The following is a 15,153-nucleotide window of genomic DNA, read 5'->3' on the forward strand; positions in this document are numbered from 1 at the left end:
GCCTGGGAGATCGGGACACTGGGTGGGAAGGAACAAGGGGCCAGCAGCTGTGTTCTGTTTTTCCTTCTCATTTCCTAACTGATGGCATTAACTCTGGAAAGTCAGTGTAGCGCCCTGGAAAGTGTGGCCTCCAGGACCAGGTTCCTGTCCCCAGCTCTCGCTCGCTCTCCTTCTCTCTCTCTCAGGGCCTCAGTGTCCTTTTCCATTAGGCAAGAGGCTTGACTTCCGCTCCCCTGGAAGGTTTTGCACGAAGCAGGAAATGCAGACACGAGAATCGCTAGTAAGAACAGGCTTTATTGAGACGTTTCAGTCGAAGGAAACATCTAGTCCCTCTGGCTGTGGCTTTATCTGCCTCCGAAAGTCCCCGGGGGCCCCTGTGCTTCCCACAAGGCAGTTGTGTTCCTGCTCAGCTCAGTGAGTCCAGTCCTGGGGCCGGGGAGGACTCGGGGACAACGGAGAGGGGCGCCACTCAGCCGCTCTGCGCTGCTCCTTCTCCAGAAACATCATGTGCTTTGCCCACACGGACGTCCCCACGGAAGGGCTGTCCTGTAGCCTCACCGCTTCCAAGTGGACCGAAACCCGAAGAATGGGGCTCCGGGGCCCCCCCGACAGCAGCCATGACGTGTAATGCTTCCAGGAGATGAGACAGACGACATTCTGCACCCGGGGATGTAGATGATTAAATACGGTTCCACCCACATAAATTAACTGTACACGTCCACGGCTCACAAAAAAGATCCCAGCCATTGACACGAGTCAGCAATTTCGAATCTGAATCCGAAGCAAAAAGGCACAGGAATCCCAGTGACAACGCAGTGTTTTTTCAGACGTGGGGACAGGAAGGCCGCTTGCCTTGACCCCGGAGCATCGGTCAGGGCAGAAGCTACGCTGCCCTCAGACTTGGGCTCTCGCAGAAGCCGGGCCAGGGGCTGATTCCCCGCATAACCGTCCTGTCCCCGGCCGGCCCCCCACGGCCTGACGGATGGTCCTCTGGATGTCTCGGTGCATCTCCCAGGAGTGACCGTGGGGCGTCTAGAGGTTGGGCAGCTCCCGAGAGAGAAGTGACCCCAGGGGAGGCAGTGAACAGCCCTCAACCTAGTGGCTCCCTCGGCTCCTTAATGAAGACCGAAAAGGTTTGTTAGAAGAGAGAAGGTGGCCTGGACTAGCACTTTCTTCCCCGCCCCCACCCTGGCGCCGGGATGGCTAGGTCACGGTCACGGTCGGTGAGGGAGGCATGGTGATGGTCAATGCTCAGCCACTTTCCTGCAGCCAGGCTGAGAAGGACCTGCCCATCGAGCAGCCTCCTTTCTTTTTTTTTAAGATTTTATTTATTTGGGTCGCCTGGGTGGCTCAGTGGGTTAAGCTGCTGCCTTCGGCTCAGGTCATGATCTCAGGATCCTGGGATCGAGTCCCGCATCGGGCTCTGCTCAGTGGGGAGCCTGCTTCCCTCTCTCTCTCTCTCTCTCTCTGCCTGCCTCTGTCTACTGTGATCTCTCTCTGTCAAATAAATAAAATAAAATCTTTAAAAAAAAAAAAAAGATTTTATTTGACAGAGATCCCAAGTAGGCAGAGGGGGAGGGGGAAGCAGGCTCCCTGCTGAGCAGAGAGCCCCATGCAAGGCTTGATCCCGGGACCCTGAGATCATGACCTGAGCCAAAGGCAGAGGCTCAGCGCCCCAAGCAGCCTTCTTTCCCTCCTAAATTCCTGTGCTCGTGGATCCTGGCCAAGGCTGGGGTCTGTCAGCACAGGACTGGTGACTGACCTTCCCCTCCAACCCAGAAGCGACCTGCCAGGAGCATCAGCTCTAACTCAGCCCCATTTCTGCCTCACCGAGCCAACCTTCCACTTCATTGAACCCAGAGATCGGGTCCCTCTGGCCCTCAGCAGGCCACTGCAGATGCCAGCCTGTGGCGTCCAGTCCCCGGAGTGGGACAGCACCCACGAGCCAGGTCCAACCTCGGCCAGACCCCAAGCTTGAACCAACCCACCTTACAGCTCAAAAACCTGCCCCACATCTCTGTTCCCCTCTGAAGCGGAGCTTCTGGAATGTTCACTCCCCGTCTGGGGGCTCCTGTGTTCCGAACACAAGCAAGCTCTTCCCCCACCACCTCTGAATCTCACCAGCACCCACCCGTGCTCAGTGCATCTCCGCCTGCCTTGTGCCTGCTCACACCCTTCCCAAGTGCCTTCCTCCGGCCCAGGACGCTGCCCTTTCTGCTTCACCTCCCAGCCTCGGGCCTCAGGGTTGGCCCTTGTTCCCGGCCTTGCTCCCCCAGGGGCTGACAGTTGTCACTCTCAATGATGATAGCTCACGTCTGTCTCCAGCCTGGCCTCTCCCTCAGTCCAGGCTCTGCTGTCCAGCTGACCGCTACAAATTTCTCCCCGCGTGGGCAGCTCCAGCCGAACAGGTCCAGAAATAAGCTGGCTTTCCCACAAGGCCTGCCCTGCCCACAGCCTCTCACTGGGGACAGTGACATCCTCTCGTCGCCCAGCCAAAAGACCTGCAGCCCATGGCTCTTCTCTACCTGGCCTCCAACGCCCAGCGCATCAGTGAATCCCATGGGATCCGCCTTCAAAACCAGCCGCCAGGGGCACCCGGGTGGCTCAGTGGGTTGCAGCCTCTGCCTTCGGCTCAGGTCATGATCCCAGGGTCCTGGGATCAAGACACGCATCAGGCTCTCTGCTCAGCAGGGAGCCTGCTTCCCCCTCTATCTCTGCCTACTTGTGATCTCTCTCTGTGTCAAATAAATAAATAAAACCTTTAAAAATAAATAAATAAAAATAAAAAATAAAAAAAAACCACAAAAGACAAAAAAACAGCTGCCATTTCGGACATCACAGGAAAACACAGAACATTCCATCCAAACAATAATACATTGTTTCCAAGTGCACGCGAAACATTCTTCAGAACAGACCGCTTGTGAGGCCACCAAACAAGGCTCAGTGAACGTAAGAAGATCGAGATCAGACCATACATCTTTTCCAACCACAAGGTGACGAAGCCAGAAATCACCAAAAAAATGGAAAAATGCAGTCACGTGGAGGTCAACCAACATGATACCAGAGATCCGATGGGTCGACGAAGCCATCAAGAAGACATTTCAGAAATACACGGAGACGGGGCGCCCGGCTGGCTCAGTCGGGAATGCGTGTGATTCTAGATCTTGGGGTTGTGCGTTCAAGCCCCATGTTGGGTGTTCAACTTACTTCAGAATAAATAAACTTAAAAAAATCTGAGACAAAAGAAAACTCTATGCATGTTTGCTTCCACCCTTTACCTGGATTCTCACTGGTCTCTGCTGTCCCCTGAATTCATTTCCCTTCCCGGTAGCCAAGGATCCCATTCCCAGGATCCCAGGCCGCCCCCCCACCCAGGGCTGCCCCCTCCCCTGTTGTCAGACCCTCTGGGCGCGCTTCTGCCCCCCTGCACATCCTTCCCCACCCCCCACCCCCCGCGGGGCAGGCAGGGAGCACCCCCAGCTGCTCTGGCCACCCCAGCCCCGCTGTCCGCGGCCTCCTGCCTGTGGGTTTGTCTCTGTGGAGCTTATCACTCCCTCACATGCTACCTGTCCTTCCTGTCCTCCCTCTCAGCCCACAGCCATCTTGTGTCTTCGCTTTGACCAGAGTGACGCCCTGAATGCTCAGGGATTTGGGTAGGTGTTTTTCTCTTTCAAGATTTTAATTTTAGGGGCGGCTGGGTGGCTCAGTGGGTTAAGCCTCTGCCTTCGGCTCAGGTCATGATCTCAGGGTCCTGGGATCGAGCCCCACGTCGGGCTCTCTGCTCAGTGGGGAGCCTGCTTCCTCCTCTCTCTCTGCCTGCCTCTCTGACTACTCGTGATCTCTCTCTGTCAAATAAATAAATAAATAATCTTAAAAAAAAAAAAAAAAGAAAGATTTTAATTTTAACTCCTCTCTACACCCAACGTGGGGCTCGAACTCACAACCCTGAGATCAAGAGACGCACCCTCCGGGTGCCCATGGGTGGATTTCGTTCATTGCTGGGTCCCCAGCACCTGAGGCTGACTGGCCCCCCGGAGAGGCCCGGGAGCTGTCGGGGAGTGCGTGAGCGGTGGGCTCATGCTTCCGAGGCCTCCTCTCCCAGCCCAGGAGCTGCCCACCCGCCTGCCTTCAAGAACCCTCTGGGGTCAGTCCCGCCTCCCGCGCCGTGTTACAGCCGGGGCCCCAGCAGCTCCCTGACTCTAAGTGGGCCCCGGGGCGGGAGGCTGAGTGCCCTGTGCGTTTGGGGAGCCCAAGCAGGTCCAGCCGCGACCCCCACGGACGCCGTCCTCTACCCCCCAGTCCCACCCCCACCCCTGTGTCCTTCCCGTGCTGTGTCCCATTTGCTCCATTTTGCAAGTGAGGGAAAGAGGCCCACAGGGTTAACCCACAAGGTTAAGTCCCTCGCTCGAGGCTGCAGAGAGCTCCCCGGGGCCCACCCTTCACCCCACAACTCTCCAGCTGCCTCGGCCTGACACCCCCGACAGAGGACTGAGGCCCTTGTGGCTGCCGTGGGGCTGTGACGTCACCAGGCCTGCCGTGGTGTTGGGGGCAGGGTGGGCACAGACAGCTCAGGAGCTCAGTCCCAACACCCTCCAGAGCCCGCCATTTCAGCACCCATGGGTGCAACCCCTTGACCCCCGCCGTGGCTCACCAGCCCTGTTTTTCCCTTGGGATGGGATGGGGCCCCTTCAGGCCTGTGAGGTCCACCACCCTGGGCGGAGGCCACTGGAGAGGAGTGGCCGTACCTTCCTTCCAGAGCCTTCCTAGGCTTCTGTGGCTGCCACACTCTGATTCACGTAATCGGGGTCGTCGCCGTCCTCATCTGGGCTGCCTGCCAGGGTCAGAGGCTCTTCCCTCGGGGCTCGCTCTGTGGACCAGCGGGCAGATGGGGGGCAGACGGGGGGCAGACGGGTCATGTGGACACACCCACACCTGTTCCCCCGGCCAGGGGCTCGGGCCCAGGCCCCCAGATGCCGCAGAACAGCCTACAGGAAATGCTACACAGAACACTGCACCGGTCCCATCTCTGGGGTTTGCCAGAGATCTCCACCCAGGGGGCCTGGCATGGTTCCAGGCCACGGTGGCCACGGATGGACCAGAGGCTGCATTGTGAAATCAGCTACAAGAGCTGCAGGGGAGCCTGCCCGGCCCCCATCCTCCCAGGCCAGCCCCCCACCCACGACCGATGCTCCCTCCCTCCCCACACCCCACCTGCCCGATCCTCCCAGGCCAGGCCCCCCCAGTCCGGAGCCCCTGCTCTCCCCCAACATACCCACAGCCCTCCTGGACTCCCGCCACTGCCGGATGGATGCGGAGTTCTGGTAGTCCTCCGATCCCTCGTCACCTGCAAGGAGACCCCGGGAGAGGGGCTGGCACAGGCGGCCGCCGCTGTGGCTGGTCGTCGGGCCCCTCAGGGGAAGAAGGCACCCTGTCTGCGCATGCTCACTGAGGCCGGGACCCCTGGGGCCTCACCCAGGTGCTCCTGCAAAGGGTGAACCTTCTGGGTTGGAGGCGGGCGGTGACTTTGACCGGCACAGGTGGGCCCAGCACAGGAGGCCGGCCTCCCTGCCCAGTCCCCGGGCCGCAGCCTCACCTGAGTCGGGCTCCTTCTGCGTACAGATGAGCACGTTCTCGTAGGAATTGGCATCCTCGTTGTCGTCATCTGCCAGGGAAGGGGTGAGGGTCAGGTTGCTGGGGGGCCCTGCCCGGCGGGCCTGGCTCCTCCTCCCTCCATCCTGTCTTGGCCTGTCCTGCCAAGCCCCCTACCCAATGTGTCCCCCACGGGGTCTCGGAACATTCTCCTGGACAAGATTCTTAGTGGACGCTGGCCTGGCTCCAGTGGCCTCCACCCTGGGCTCCTTCCTGGTCCTCCAAGTTCACCCCAGATGCACGGGGGGAGGGGACATGAGGGGCGGGTTTGCAATCAGGCAGTTGGACAGTTGGAGGGAGGAAGGCCCATTGCTACCGGGCAGGGAGGGGCAGGGCAAGCCACTGGGGGCCCGAGGAGAGACAGGAAGCAGGCCTAGGCTGTCCTAAAGACTAACCTTCAGGCAGGCAGGGTGGGCCTAGGCGGAGTGTGGCCTAGCAGAGCCTGGCACCCCCTCGTCGCCCCTGCAAGCTGAGCTCCAACTGCTGCGCCACCGGGTGGCAGCCATCTGTGCCAAAGCGGCGTCAAGGGAGGAGGGTCCCTCCCATATTCAGCAGGGGTGGGGTGGGGAGAAGAGGACCCCTCTCTCTGCCTGCCATGTGCCCCACCCCTGCAGCCCAGGGTGGCCCAGGCAGGAGCCTGGGGTGGGTGTGGGCTTCAAGCCTGGACCTGAGCTCCTCCCAGCAGGCCCTGCCCGCCTCGGTCCTTAGTTTCTCCTTCCTAAAGCTGAGGTGTTAAGGTCCAAAGATCCCAGCCTCCTTAGAGCCTGTAGGGCTCCGAGTATCAGCATGGCTGCCTGGCCCGGGGCCTTCCTCCGAGGTCCCACAGCATTCATCAGGGGCTGCCCAGCCCTGAGGGGGCCCCTGAGTGACGAGGGACTCAGACTCCCCCCGCTACCTCCTCCCAGCTCCCCTTCTTGTTCCCTCACCTCTGCTGCTTTCTCCCCTCCCTGCCTCCCACACACACCCCTTCCCTACTCTGCTCTGGGGCACCTGCCCCCACCGCCTGCGTCCCCCCGTTCCCCAGCCCCCTCCTCCCTGCCTCCTCCCCCTCACCTTCCTGGGGCTTCCAGAACTGCCCCCAGTTGTAATAGTCCATGGAAATGGGGTCTCTGGCAAGAAGACACAGACACAGAGGTGGCTGGGCAGGCCGGGGTTTGGGCCGAGGGGGTCATGGCGGATGCTCTAGCCGCCACCCCGTGTGGCTCCAGTTGGCCTGACTGGTGACTCAAGGCAAGTCTCCGTCTTCCCTGGGCCTCAGGTGACCCATCCGTGAGACAGAGAGACATCCCTGATTCTTGCTCTCTGAGATTCATGGAACTTATCTCTGGGTGATGCCCTAGAGCCGGGCCACATCCCTGTCCCCACAAAGGAGGGACATGGCCCCATGAGGGGAAGTGGGCTACCGAGCACCTTCCTCGGCCCCCCCGTGGCTTCTAGGGCAGGAAGCTTTCCTAGAGGGAGGACGTTTGGGGGTGAGAGGGGAGGGGGGAGGCGCCGGCCAGAGAAGGCCACTCACGTGTGGGCCGCATCAGGGCCAGATCTGGGTCCGAGTCTGGTCCCTGCAGGAGGAGGCAAGGGTCAGGCCTGAGCGCTCGGACCTCGGGCCCCACCGCAGCCCCCGCGTCCCGGGATCCCACCCACCTTTGCTGAAGTTCTGGTACCTGGAGGACTCAGAATCTGGAAGAAAGGCTGGGCTGGGCTCACGGCTTCCTCCCGCCCCCGCCCCACCCCCGCCCCAGGGAAGGGCCTCCAAGGGCCCAGGTGTTTCCTGCCTTCCCACCTTCACACCTGCTCTCCGCCTCCTCCCCGGCCAGGCCAACCCCGGGCCCTCCTGGCCCAACTCCCCCGGGCCCTTGGGCCTCCCCGCGCGGCACCTGTCCCACGTGATGTTCACCTGCCTCAAGCCCGCCTCACCCCTGCCCCACCCCTGTGTCTGAGGCCCACTCACCCTCGAGGCTGGGGGAGAAGCGCAGCAGCTTGTCCTTCCTGCAGGAAAAGGGCGAGGGAGGGGCTGAGGGGGGCCGGTGGGGAAGAGGCCCCAGGGTTTCGGAACCACGGCCTCGTGGGAACCTCACTGTCCAGCTCTGGGGCTCCGAGGTCCAAGGGCTTGGCCTGAGCTCAGCCAGGTGGGGACCTTCCCATGGCCTCCTATGGGGCTGTGACCCCTCCTGGCCTGGGATAGGGCGCTTAGTCCTACCTTGTTAGGGCCACGTCGGAGTCCATGTCCACCAGGGCCCCAGGCCAGGCTTGCCTGACCACTGCAAAAGACAAAGGGGTGTTGGTTGGGCCCCCAGGCCAGCCTGCCAGCGCCGTCCCCCCATGCCACGAGATCGGGCCTGGCCGCAGTCCCCAGATGGACTACCCCAACCCTGAGCCTCGTCCCTGGACCCTTAGGTTCGGGGACTCACAGGAATAGGTCCGGGCCACTGCAAAGTTCTGTTGGTCCTCCTCCCTGGAAAAACACGGAGCTGTGCTGAACCAGGGCCTGGCCCCCCACAGCCCAAGGGACAGAGAGACAGAAGAGACACAGGGACGAGGACCAGAGTGGGGAGGGGCAGACCAGGGCAAGAGAGAGAGGAGGAGCTGACCCCTCTCTGGGCCCCAGATCCAGGGCTCCCCGAAGCCCCCATTCTCTGGACTGCTCCCCAACCCTGCCCACCGGGCGTCCACGCTTCTCGTACAGCCCCGAGCTGGAGCCAGCAGCCTCCACGGCCTCCCCAGGACCCCCGGAGATGGTCCAGAAGGGCTGTGGGCAGGGCTGGGGCAGTGGCCCTCTGATTCTGAGGTGAGGGTCCGGCGACTCTTCAGGGACATCAACCAGAGGGTAACCAGCCTTCCTGAGAGGTTCAAACACACCATTCACTCCCACATAACTGGCGAGGTAACTTCAAGGCTTAGCAGACACAGCAAGGTAGCTGGCCATGCCCGGCATTTCCTTCCTCCTCTGAAATGGATTTTTATATAGGTCCATCTAGAAGACTGTATCTTCCAGCCTCTCTCGTGCCTGAGTGTGGCCATGTGATTAAGCTCTAGTTAATGAAACGCAAGCCAAGATTGTTGGGATTTTAGAGGAGGCATTGCCAACAGAAGTGCACCCTTTTTGTCCTTGTCCTTCCTTCTTACTACTGCCTGGAACACACAGGTGAGGACTGGTGCTCTAGCTGCCATTTTGGAGCGTGAAGTCCCCTTGAGGATGGAAGCCACTGCTAAGGATGGTAGAGCAGATTAGCTAGACATTAAAGCCTTTTGGGTTCCTCCTCTGGACCAGAAGGGGCACCTGGCCCAGCCTTCCAGGAGCTCTGGTGTAGGGGGCCTGGGGAGGGGTCAGGGTGACCTGATTTAGGAAGGATGTCCTAACTGCACGGGCAGAACTCAACCCAAGAGAAGTGGGGAGAACCCAAGTTTGCCCCCGCGGCTTCCTCCTGCCCAGGCCCAGCCTTCCACTTCCCATTATGAGGTGGTTTCATTTCTGGCTCAAACAGCCTATGTTTCTATCATCGATCAGAGGCCCGGAGTGGGCAGGCACTGAGAGAGGAGGGCAGAGAGGAGGAGAGACTAGGGAGGCCTGCCTGGGGGCAGGGGCGGGGCGGTGGGGGGCAGCCCCAGTGAAGACCGTAGGCTGGTCATCTGGAGGACCAAGTGGCCAGAAAAGCCTGAAAAAGCCCAGCCCCGGCCCCAGGGGTGGGCATGGATGGGGACATTCTATTTTCAAACTTCATTGTGGCTTTTCAGTTGCAAAAGGAAATGAGAAAGGGTGTGTGTGTGCATTTGTACGTGAGTTCCTTCCCCTGGCGAGAGTGTGTGTGCGCGTGCGCGTGCACACACACACACACACACACACACACACACACACACCACGGGCAGCAGGGAGAGGAGCGCTCCCCTGGACAGCAATGGGGGGGTGGCAGGTGGGTGTGAGCAGGCGTGCTGGCCCGTGTGCATGTCGCACGCAGGTCTCAGAGGCCCCCAGGCGCTCCGTCGGTCACTTTTCTGCTCAGTGCAAGGACACCAGTGGCGGCCCTCCTCCCTCCCTGGGTTGTCCTTGGGCCACAGTGGTGGTTGGCAGTGTCCAGCACGGCTGACCCTCCCAGGGCTCATACATAGAGTGGCTCGCTAGCCCCGGGGGTGCCTGGAGCTCCATCCCGCCCGGACCCCACTGCCTGGCCTGGGGTCAGTGAACCCCCCCACCCCATTTCCTCTCTACCCCTACCTCCTTCCTCCCAGCTCCTCTGTGGCTCCCCTCTGCCCTTAGGACAGAGGCCATGGGTTCTCCCCAACAGTCGAGGCTCTCCTCCCTCCTCATCCATCTCACGCCTCTCCAGATATGCCCACACGTGCCACCTTGTCCCCAGAAGAAAGTGTCCACCCCAGTCCTGCAGGGAGAACCACCCACCCCGTTCTCTCCCTGCCATGTCCCTTTTTGCCTTCTTTCTTAACATCCTCCCCACCTCCCCCTTCAGGCCTTCCTCCCGAGCCCCCGAGGACAGCCCACCACGTCCTCCCAGAGCTCGGCTGGCCTTTTCCAGGGAGACTTGTGCGTGGCTCACATTTTCTCTGTGCCCGGTCTCTGCTCCCCACATTGCCGGGGAGGGCAGGGCTCTCTGTCAAGCCCCAGCACCAGCCCGGTGGGCTCCCCCAGGCTGGGGGCAGAGGGTGGATCTCTGGAGATAGAGGGGGGCCCGCCAGAGAGTGGCACCCCATTTCCCCAAAGCTCTCCCGGGCCCAGGTTGGGGTGGGGAGGGAAGAGGGGACAGTGCGTGGAGAGCCCCGCGGGTTCCTCCCTCCGTCCCTCCCTCCCTCCCTGAACTGCTCTGGACCCATTAGAGCCCAGTGTGGAGGCGGCGGGAGCGAGGGCTGAGGGCAGAGGTGCGTGGACAACACGAGGGGAAGCCTATGTGCTTGCCCACAGTCAGGGGACACAAAGTCCCTGGGCTGGGGACACTGAGACACTCACGGGCTCCTCTGCTCATAGATCTTCTCAGACTTCTTCACCGCTGCAAGAACAAGCCCGGATTAGCGAGCGACCCCAGGCTGGGGTGGGAACTGAGATCGGACATCCCCCCTCCTCTTGTCTCTCCTGTGCCCTGGGCAGGCCTCGGATGGGACGTGGGGGCTGGCCCGCCCACCCCTGTGGGCCACCCGTCATGGATAGGATGTTTGCTATTAGGAGAGCAGAGCCTGGAGAAGGTGGATGCTGCAGGCAGCACAGCAGCCCCCCCAACCCCGTTTTTCCAGAATATTCCCAGCCGCAACAAAACCAAAGCCCCACAGTGAGCCAGACCCACCGTCTTCACGGGTGGTTCAGGGCTCTCCTCCCTGCCTTGTGAAACTTGTTTGACCGCCTTTGGACCACAGCCAGGGCTGGGGACCCCACCCCTGTCCCCGCCATGTGCCCTTACCTGGGCGGGAGCAGCGCACACACAAGCTGGCCACCGTCCCCAGCAGCAGCAACAGGGCCACCCCGGGCCACAGCAGCTCGCTCTCCACGTTCATGTCCACTCCTGGCCACATGTCCGGCAGTGCTGCAACGTAGGACCCCCTGTGACCAGCTCTCCAGAGCCCCCCAAGCCCCACCCTGTCGGGTGTCTGTCACCCCCAGCCCCTGACAGCCCTGCAGTGGAGCCAGGCCATGGGAGCACTATCTCCCCTCCCTGTCCGAGGACTGAGTCAGGCCACAGCCAGGCCTGCGCCCCCATCTGAGCCCAGACCTCCATCCCGGGCCCCCAGGGCCATCCCCCACACTTGGTAAGTGCTGGAAGGTTCTGGGGACCCACCAGACCGCCCCATGTGTATATGTCCCAAAGTGCCCTCGCTTAATCTACACAACCACCCGTGGCGGGAGAGGCTCCCAACATTTCACAGATACAGAAACTGAGGCTGGGGATCCCGGCTGCACAGGAGAAAGACGGGATTCCAACTCCAGTCTCCGGACTGCCTCACCTGTTGCCTCCTGCAAACCCAGCTTTGCTCCCTGACCTCAGTCCTTGGTCCCTTCCATACAGGAGACCTGGGAGCCCGCACACACCCCAGGGCACTTCTCTGTCCCTCTCCATGCCTCTCAGGGGAGCTGGGAGTGGGATTTCCTTCCTTTCTAAGATTTCATTCATTTATTTGTCAGAGAGAGAGGGACAGAGAGAGCACAAGCAGGGGAGCAGCAGGCAGAGGGAGAAGAAGACTCCCCGCTGAGCAGAGAGCCCGATGCGGGGCTCGATCCCAGGACCCTGAGATCACGACCTGAGCCAAAGGCAGACGCTTAATCGACTGAGCCACCCAGGCTTCCTGGGGTTTCGTTCTTTAAACACCGAGGGGTTCTTGAGGGCGGTAGGGAAAGAAGGGTGCTCTGGGGAGAGACTGGGTGGGCTGCCCAGGGCTGGTGGAGGTGGGATGTGCTGGGAGGGGGGACCCTGCGGGGAAAGGAGCCTCGGAACCCAGCCTGGCAATGGGCCCTTGCTGGGTCAGTGACCGGCTCCAGTGGAGGAGCCAAGCTGTGATGGCCTGTCCTTGACCGAGCCATAGGCAGCCACACACCCAGGCCAGGGAGGACAAGTACAGCCCTCTTGTGGGGGTTTCCAAGGAGAATCTTGGCATCCCGAGAGACCCAGTCAGTCTCCTGGCTGTGGCCAGGGACACAACTGAGGGCCATAGCGGGGTTTCCGAGGAAGCCCTGCCCCAGGAGCGTCCCCTCTGTGCATGTCTGTTTCTGCAGGCTCGGCCCCCCGGGAGGAGGGCTTCTCCCCACTTTACAGCTGGGAAAGGCGAGGCGCAGGGAGAAGCTGAGCTCTGTACTGCCCAGCTCCTGTTTTGGGCTCCCCTGAGGCCTCGGCTGCACTGGGCTGTCCCCCTCACCTCCCTGAGCTTCCTGAGCCCTCATGGCACACATGACAAGGAGGCCTGAGCCACACTGAGCCCCCATCGGGGCTGTCCCAGTGAAGTCGGCTCTCCTTCCTCGAACACCAAGTGAGTCAGCGGGAACTCCAGAATTCCCAAACCTCGTGATGGGATAGGAGGGCATCCGTGGGGAACCCCTGTGCTCAGGGACTGGACCCTGTCCCCCAGCCTGCACAGCCTCCTGCTTCCACCCACCAAGGCCACACTGGGGCAGGCTCTCTGCTGGGCCTCAAGCCGCAGCCCAAGGGCCCTAGAGGTGGTGCAGGGCTGCGAGCACCGGGCGGTGGAGGGAGGACTTCTGCCTGTGCCTCGGGATCTGTTAGCCTCAGTCTTCTCATCTGTAAAATGGGGACCAACCCAGGGCCTTTCCCAAAGAACTGCTGGCAGATGATAAGCAGCCTGGCTCTGCTTTTGGGCTTCCCGGAGAGAAGCCTGTGCAGGCCCCTGTTTCTGGTTTGGAGAACTCCCTCATGCTCCCGAGGCCTGGCCCTTGAGGCCGCCGTCCCGGGGAAGGGCGGCCCACCATCCCAGGGCATCCCGGCCCCCAGAGAGCCCTCTTGCTTCCTGGATGCCCCTGCTCTCCTGGGACAAGCAGCAGGGGCCAGTTGCCCCCTAGGCCAGGTCCACCCCACCCGCCTGGCACGGGGGAGAGAGGAGAGGCGAGCACGAGAGCGCCGAGGGGACCTCCGCCATTAAGTCTATCATCGCTGGCCTTCAGGATGGAGCAGGGAAATAATGACATGCATCCCTCAGGTCTGTCATGAGGCACGAAGGTGGGGGAGACACGGCTGGATGGCTACAGTGACTTGCCGTCATCAGGGTCTCTGTGGAAGGGGACGGGGCCGCCTCTAGGAGGTGGGCATTGCAACAACCTTATCAGAGAATCCCTGTCTGTTCCCCACCCCTGCACGCGGGCCTGAGCCTCCCTCCACCGGCCCCCTACCCCGCACGTGGGCCATCACGCCGGGACCCCAGGGTAGGCTGGGATCCGCCCCAGCCCCTCCGTTGTCCCAGACACACCAAGACACACCGTGGGCGATGCCGGGGAGGGAGAGCGAGGTCCAGAGAGGGAGTACTTGGTCCAAGTTCATCCAGCGAGCCAATCCCGGAGCCAGGATCCCCAAGCTTGGGCCAGGCCGACCCCCAAGGCCCTCCCTGCTCTTTGACCACTGTCTTGTATTACCTTTTGTAAGAACCATGAAATCTTTTTTAAAAGAGAGACCGATTTGAGGAACAGGCCGTCGGCGGCCCCCAGACGGAGGCAACCTGCCTCCAGGCCTGGCTTTCCCACCCAGGTTCTGAGCTGGCGGAAGAGGGCTAGGGGAGGAGGCTGAGCCCCCAGAAGGGCCCCAAGGGGCAGGCAGGGCTGGGTCGGGCGGGGAGCTAGGCGGCCACAGGCCGTGGTACACAGGCCAAAATAGCACAAAGGGAAGTACGCAGTTTTCAGATGAACAAAGTTTGCAACAGCCGAGCTGGGGGAAAGCCCTCGGGGCTGGGCCGGGCCAGCGGGAAAGGCCCTCAGAGACCCTCCTGCCCCAACTCCCAGCCCGCCTCAGGCCGCACCTGCGGAAGGAGGCCTCCCTGGGCCACAGGGTGGCCTATGGGGTAGGAGAAAGAGGTTGGGTCCGAGCCCTGGGGGGGTTTATCTGCCGGGCTCTGTTCCGTTTCCCCCGTCATCTAGGCCTTCAGCTGAGGCTGACCCAGGGGCCTCTAATGGAGGCTCCGGAGGCTCAGGTGGCCACTGCGGGGGCCCGGGCAGCCCTGGTCCTGGGGCAGAGGTGGGGGAGGGTGGCGGCCGGGGTCAAGGAGCTCCGCAGCCGAGGGCTGGTGGGCCAGGCTGGGGCAGGGCAGGGGCGGCGGCGTAGGGGGAAGGCTGCTTCCCTCTGGTCTGGGGCGGGCTCTGGGCACACTTGCCCAGAGAGTCTCACCCGTCCTCCCACAGCCTAGCGGCAGGGATGTTTCAGTCCCATTTCGCAGATGAAGAAACCAAGGCTCATGGGTCTGGCCCCTCACCGGGTCTCTGGAAGCAATGAGACCCCCCCTACTCCTGCCACGAGATTTCCCCCCCGCCAGGCCCGTGTAGGCTGGGCTGGGGAAGGCGAGGGTGGGAAAGTGCTGGAGCCCCAGACCCGAGCAGGGTTGCGAGAGGAGGGTCCCCAGCCAGGGGCCCAAGTGAGGGAGAGCCAGATATTCTAGCAACTTCCCAACCCCCCAGCCCCCCCGCAGGCCCCGTAGGGCCATTCCCACCCCCGTGGAGGGTTGGTGGGAGGCAGCCTCGGGGCCCCCCACGCCGGGCCGGGCCGGGCCCCGGGCACTGCCGAGGAAGACTCACCTGAGAGCCGGGGCCTGTCACTGCGGCGCCCTCATGCCGAGCCGGCACACCTGCTGAGCGGACGCCGACACCGCGGATACTGGCGGGCAGTGGGCGAGGCGGCGGGCTTCCTGTCAGCCCTGAATCATCCCTCACATCCGCTGCTCGGCCGGACCCGGCTGCCTGCACAGACGGGGCCGCAGAGACACTCGCAGAGACAGGGAGAGACGCTGAGAGACAGGCGGAGGGGCGAGAGCAAGAGACAGACACCAGCCCAGGCTCAGAGAGGACAGACGCACGGACAG

At 62.0% G+C, this 15,153-nt stretch overlaps 1 protein-coding gene across 4 annotated transcripts; it reads right to left on the bottom strand.

Annotated features, from left to right (window-relative positions):
* Positions 1-510: 510 nt before the first annotated feature.
* On the bottom strand, positions 511-14,950 carry LAT2 (linker for activation of T cells family member 2). Of its 4 annotated transcripts, none has more exons than XM_032872418.1 (13): positions 13,721-13,808; positions 11,049-11,171; positions 10,604-10,643; positions 8,058-8,101; positions 7,847-7,907; positions 7,598-7,635; positions 7,291-7,326; positions 7,166-7,208; positions 6,703-6,758; positions 5,594-5,662; positions 5,273-5,344; positions 4,746-4,867; positions 511-657 (listed from the first exon to the last, which is right to left on the bottom strand). In XM_032872418.1, the coding sequence occupies exons 1-12, from the start codon at positions 13,734-13,736 to the stop codon at positions 4,764-4,766; spliced, it is 702 nt and encodes a 233-aa protein (XP_032728309.1). In that variant the 5' UTR covers positions 13,737-13,808; the 3' UTR covers positions 511-657; positions 4,746-4,763. The 4 variants fall into 4 exon arrangements, with proteins under 4 accessions (XP_032728309.1, XP_032728310.1, XP_032728308.1 ...); XM_032872419.1 differs by lacking the exons at positions 511-657; positions 13,721-13,808 and adding exons at positions 895-1,114; positions 14,870-14,950; XM_032872417.1 differs by lacking the exon at positions 511-657 and adding an exon at positions 895-1,114 and having other exon boundaries at positions 13,721-13,744.
* Between the last annotated feature and the right edge of the window lie 203 nt (positions 14,951-15,153).

The sequence above is a fragment of the Lontra canadensis genome, unplaced genomic scaffold, assembly GCF_010015895.1.
Source record: "Lontra canadensis isolate GAN:19392208 unplaced genomic scaffold, GSC_riverotter_1.0 scaffold45, whole genome shotgun sequence".
Classification (NCBI taxonomy): Eukaryota; Metazoa; Chordata; class Mammalia; order Carnivora; family Mustelidae; genus Lontra; species Lontra canadensis.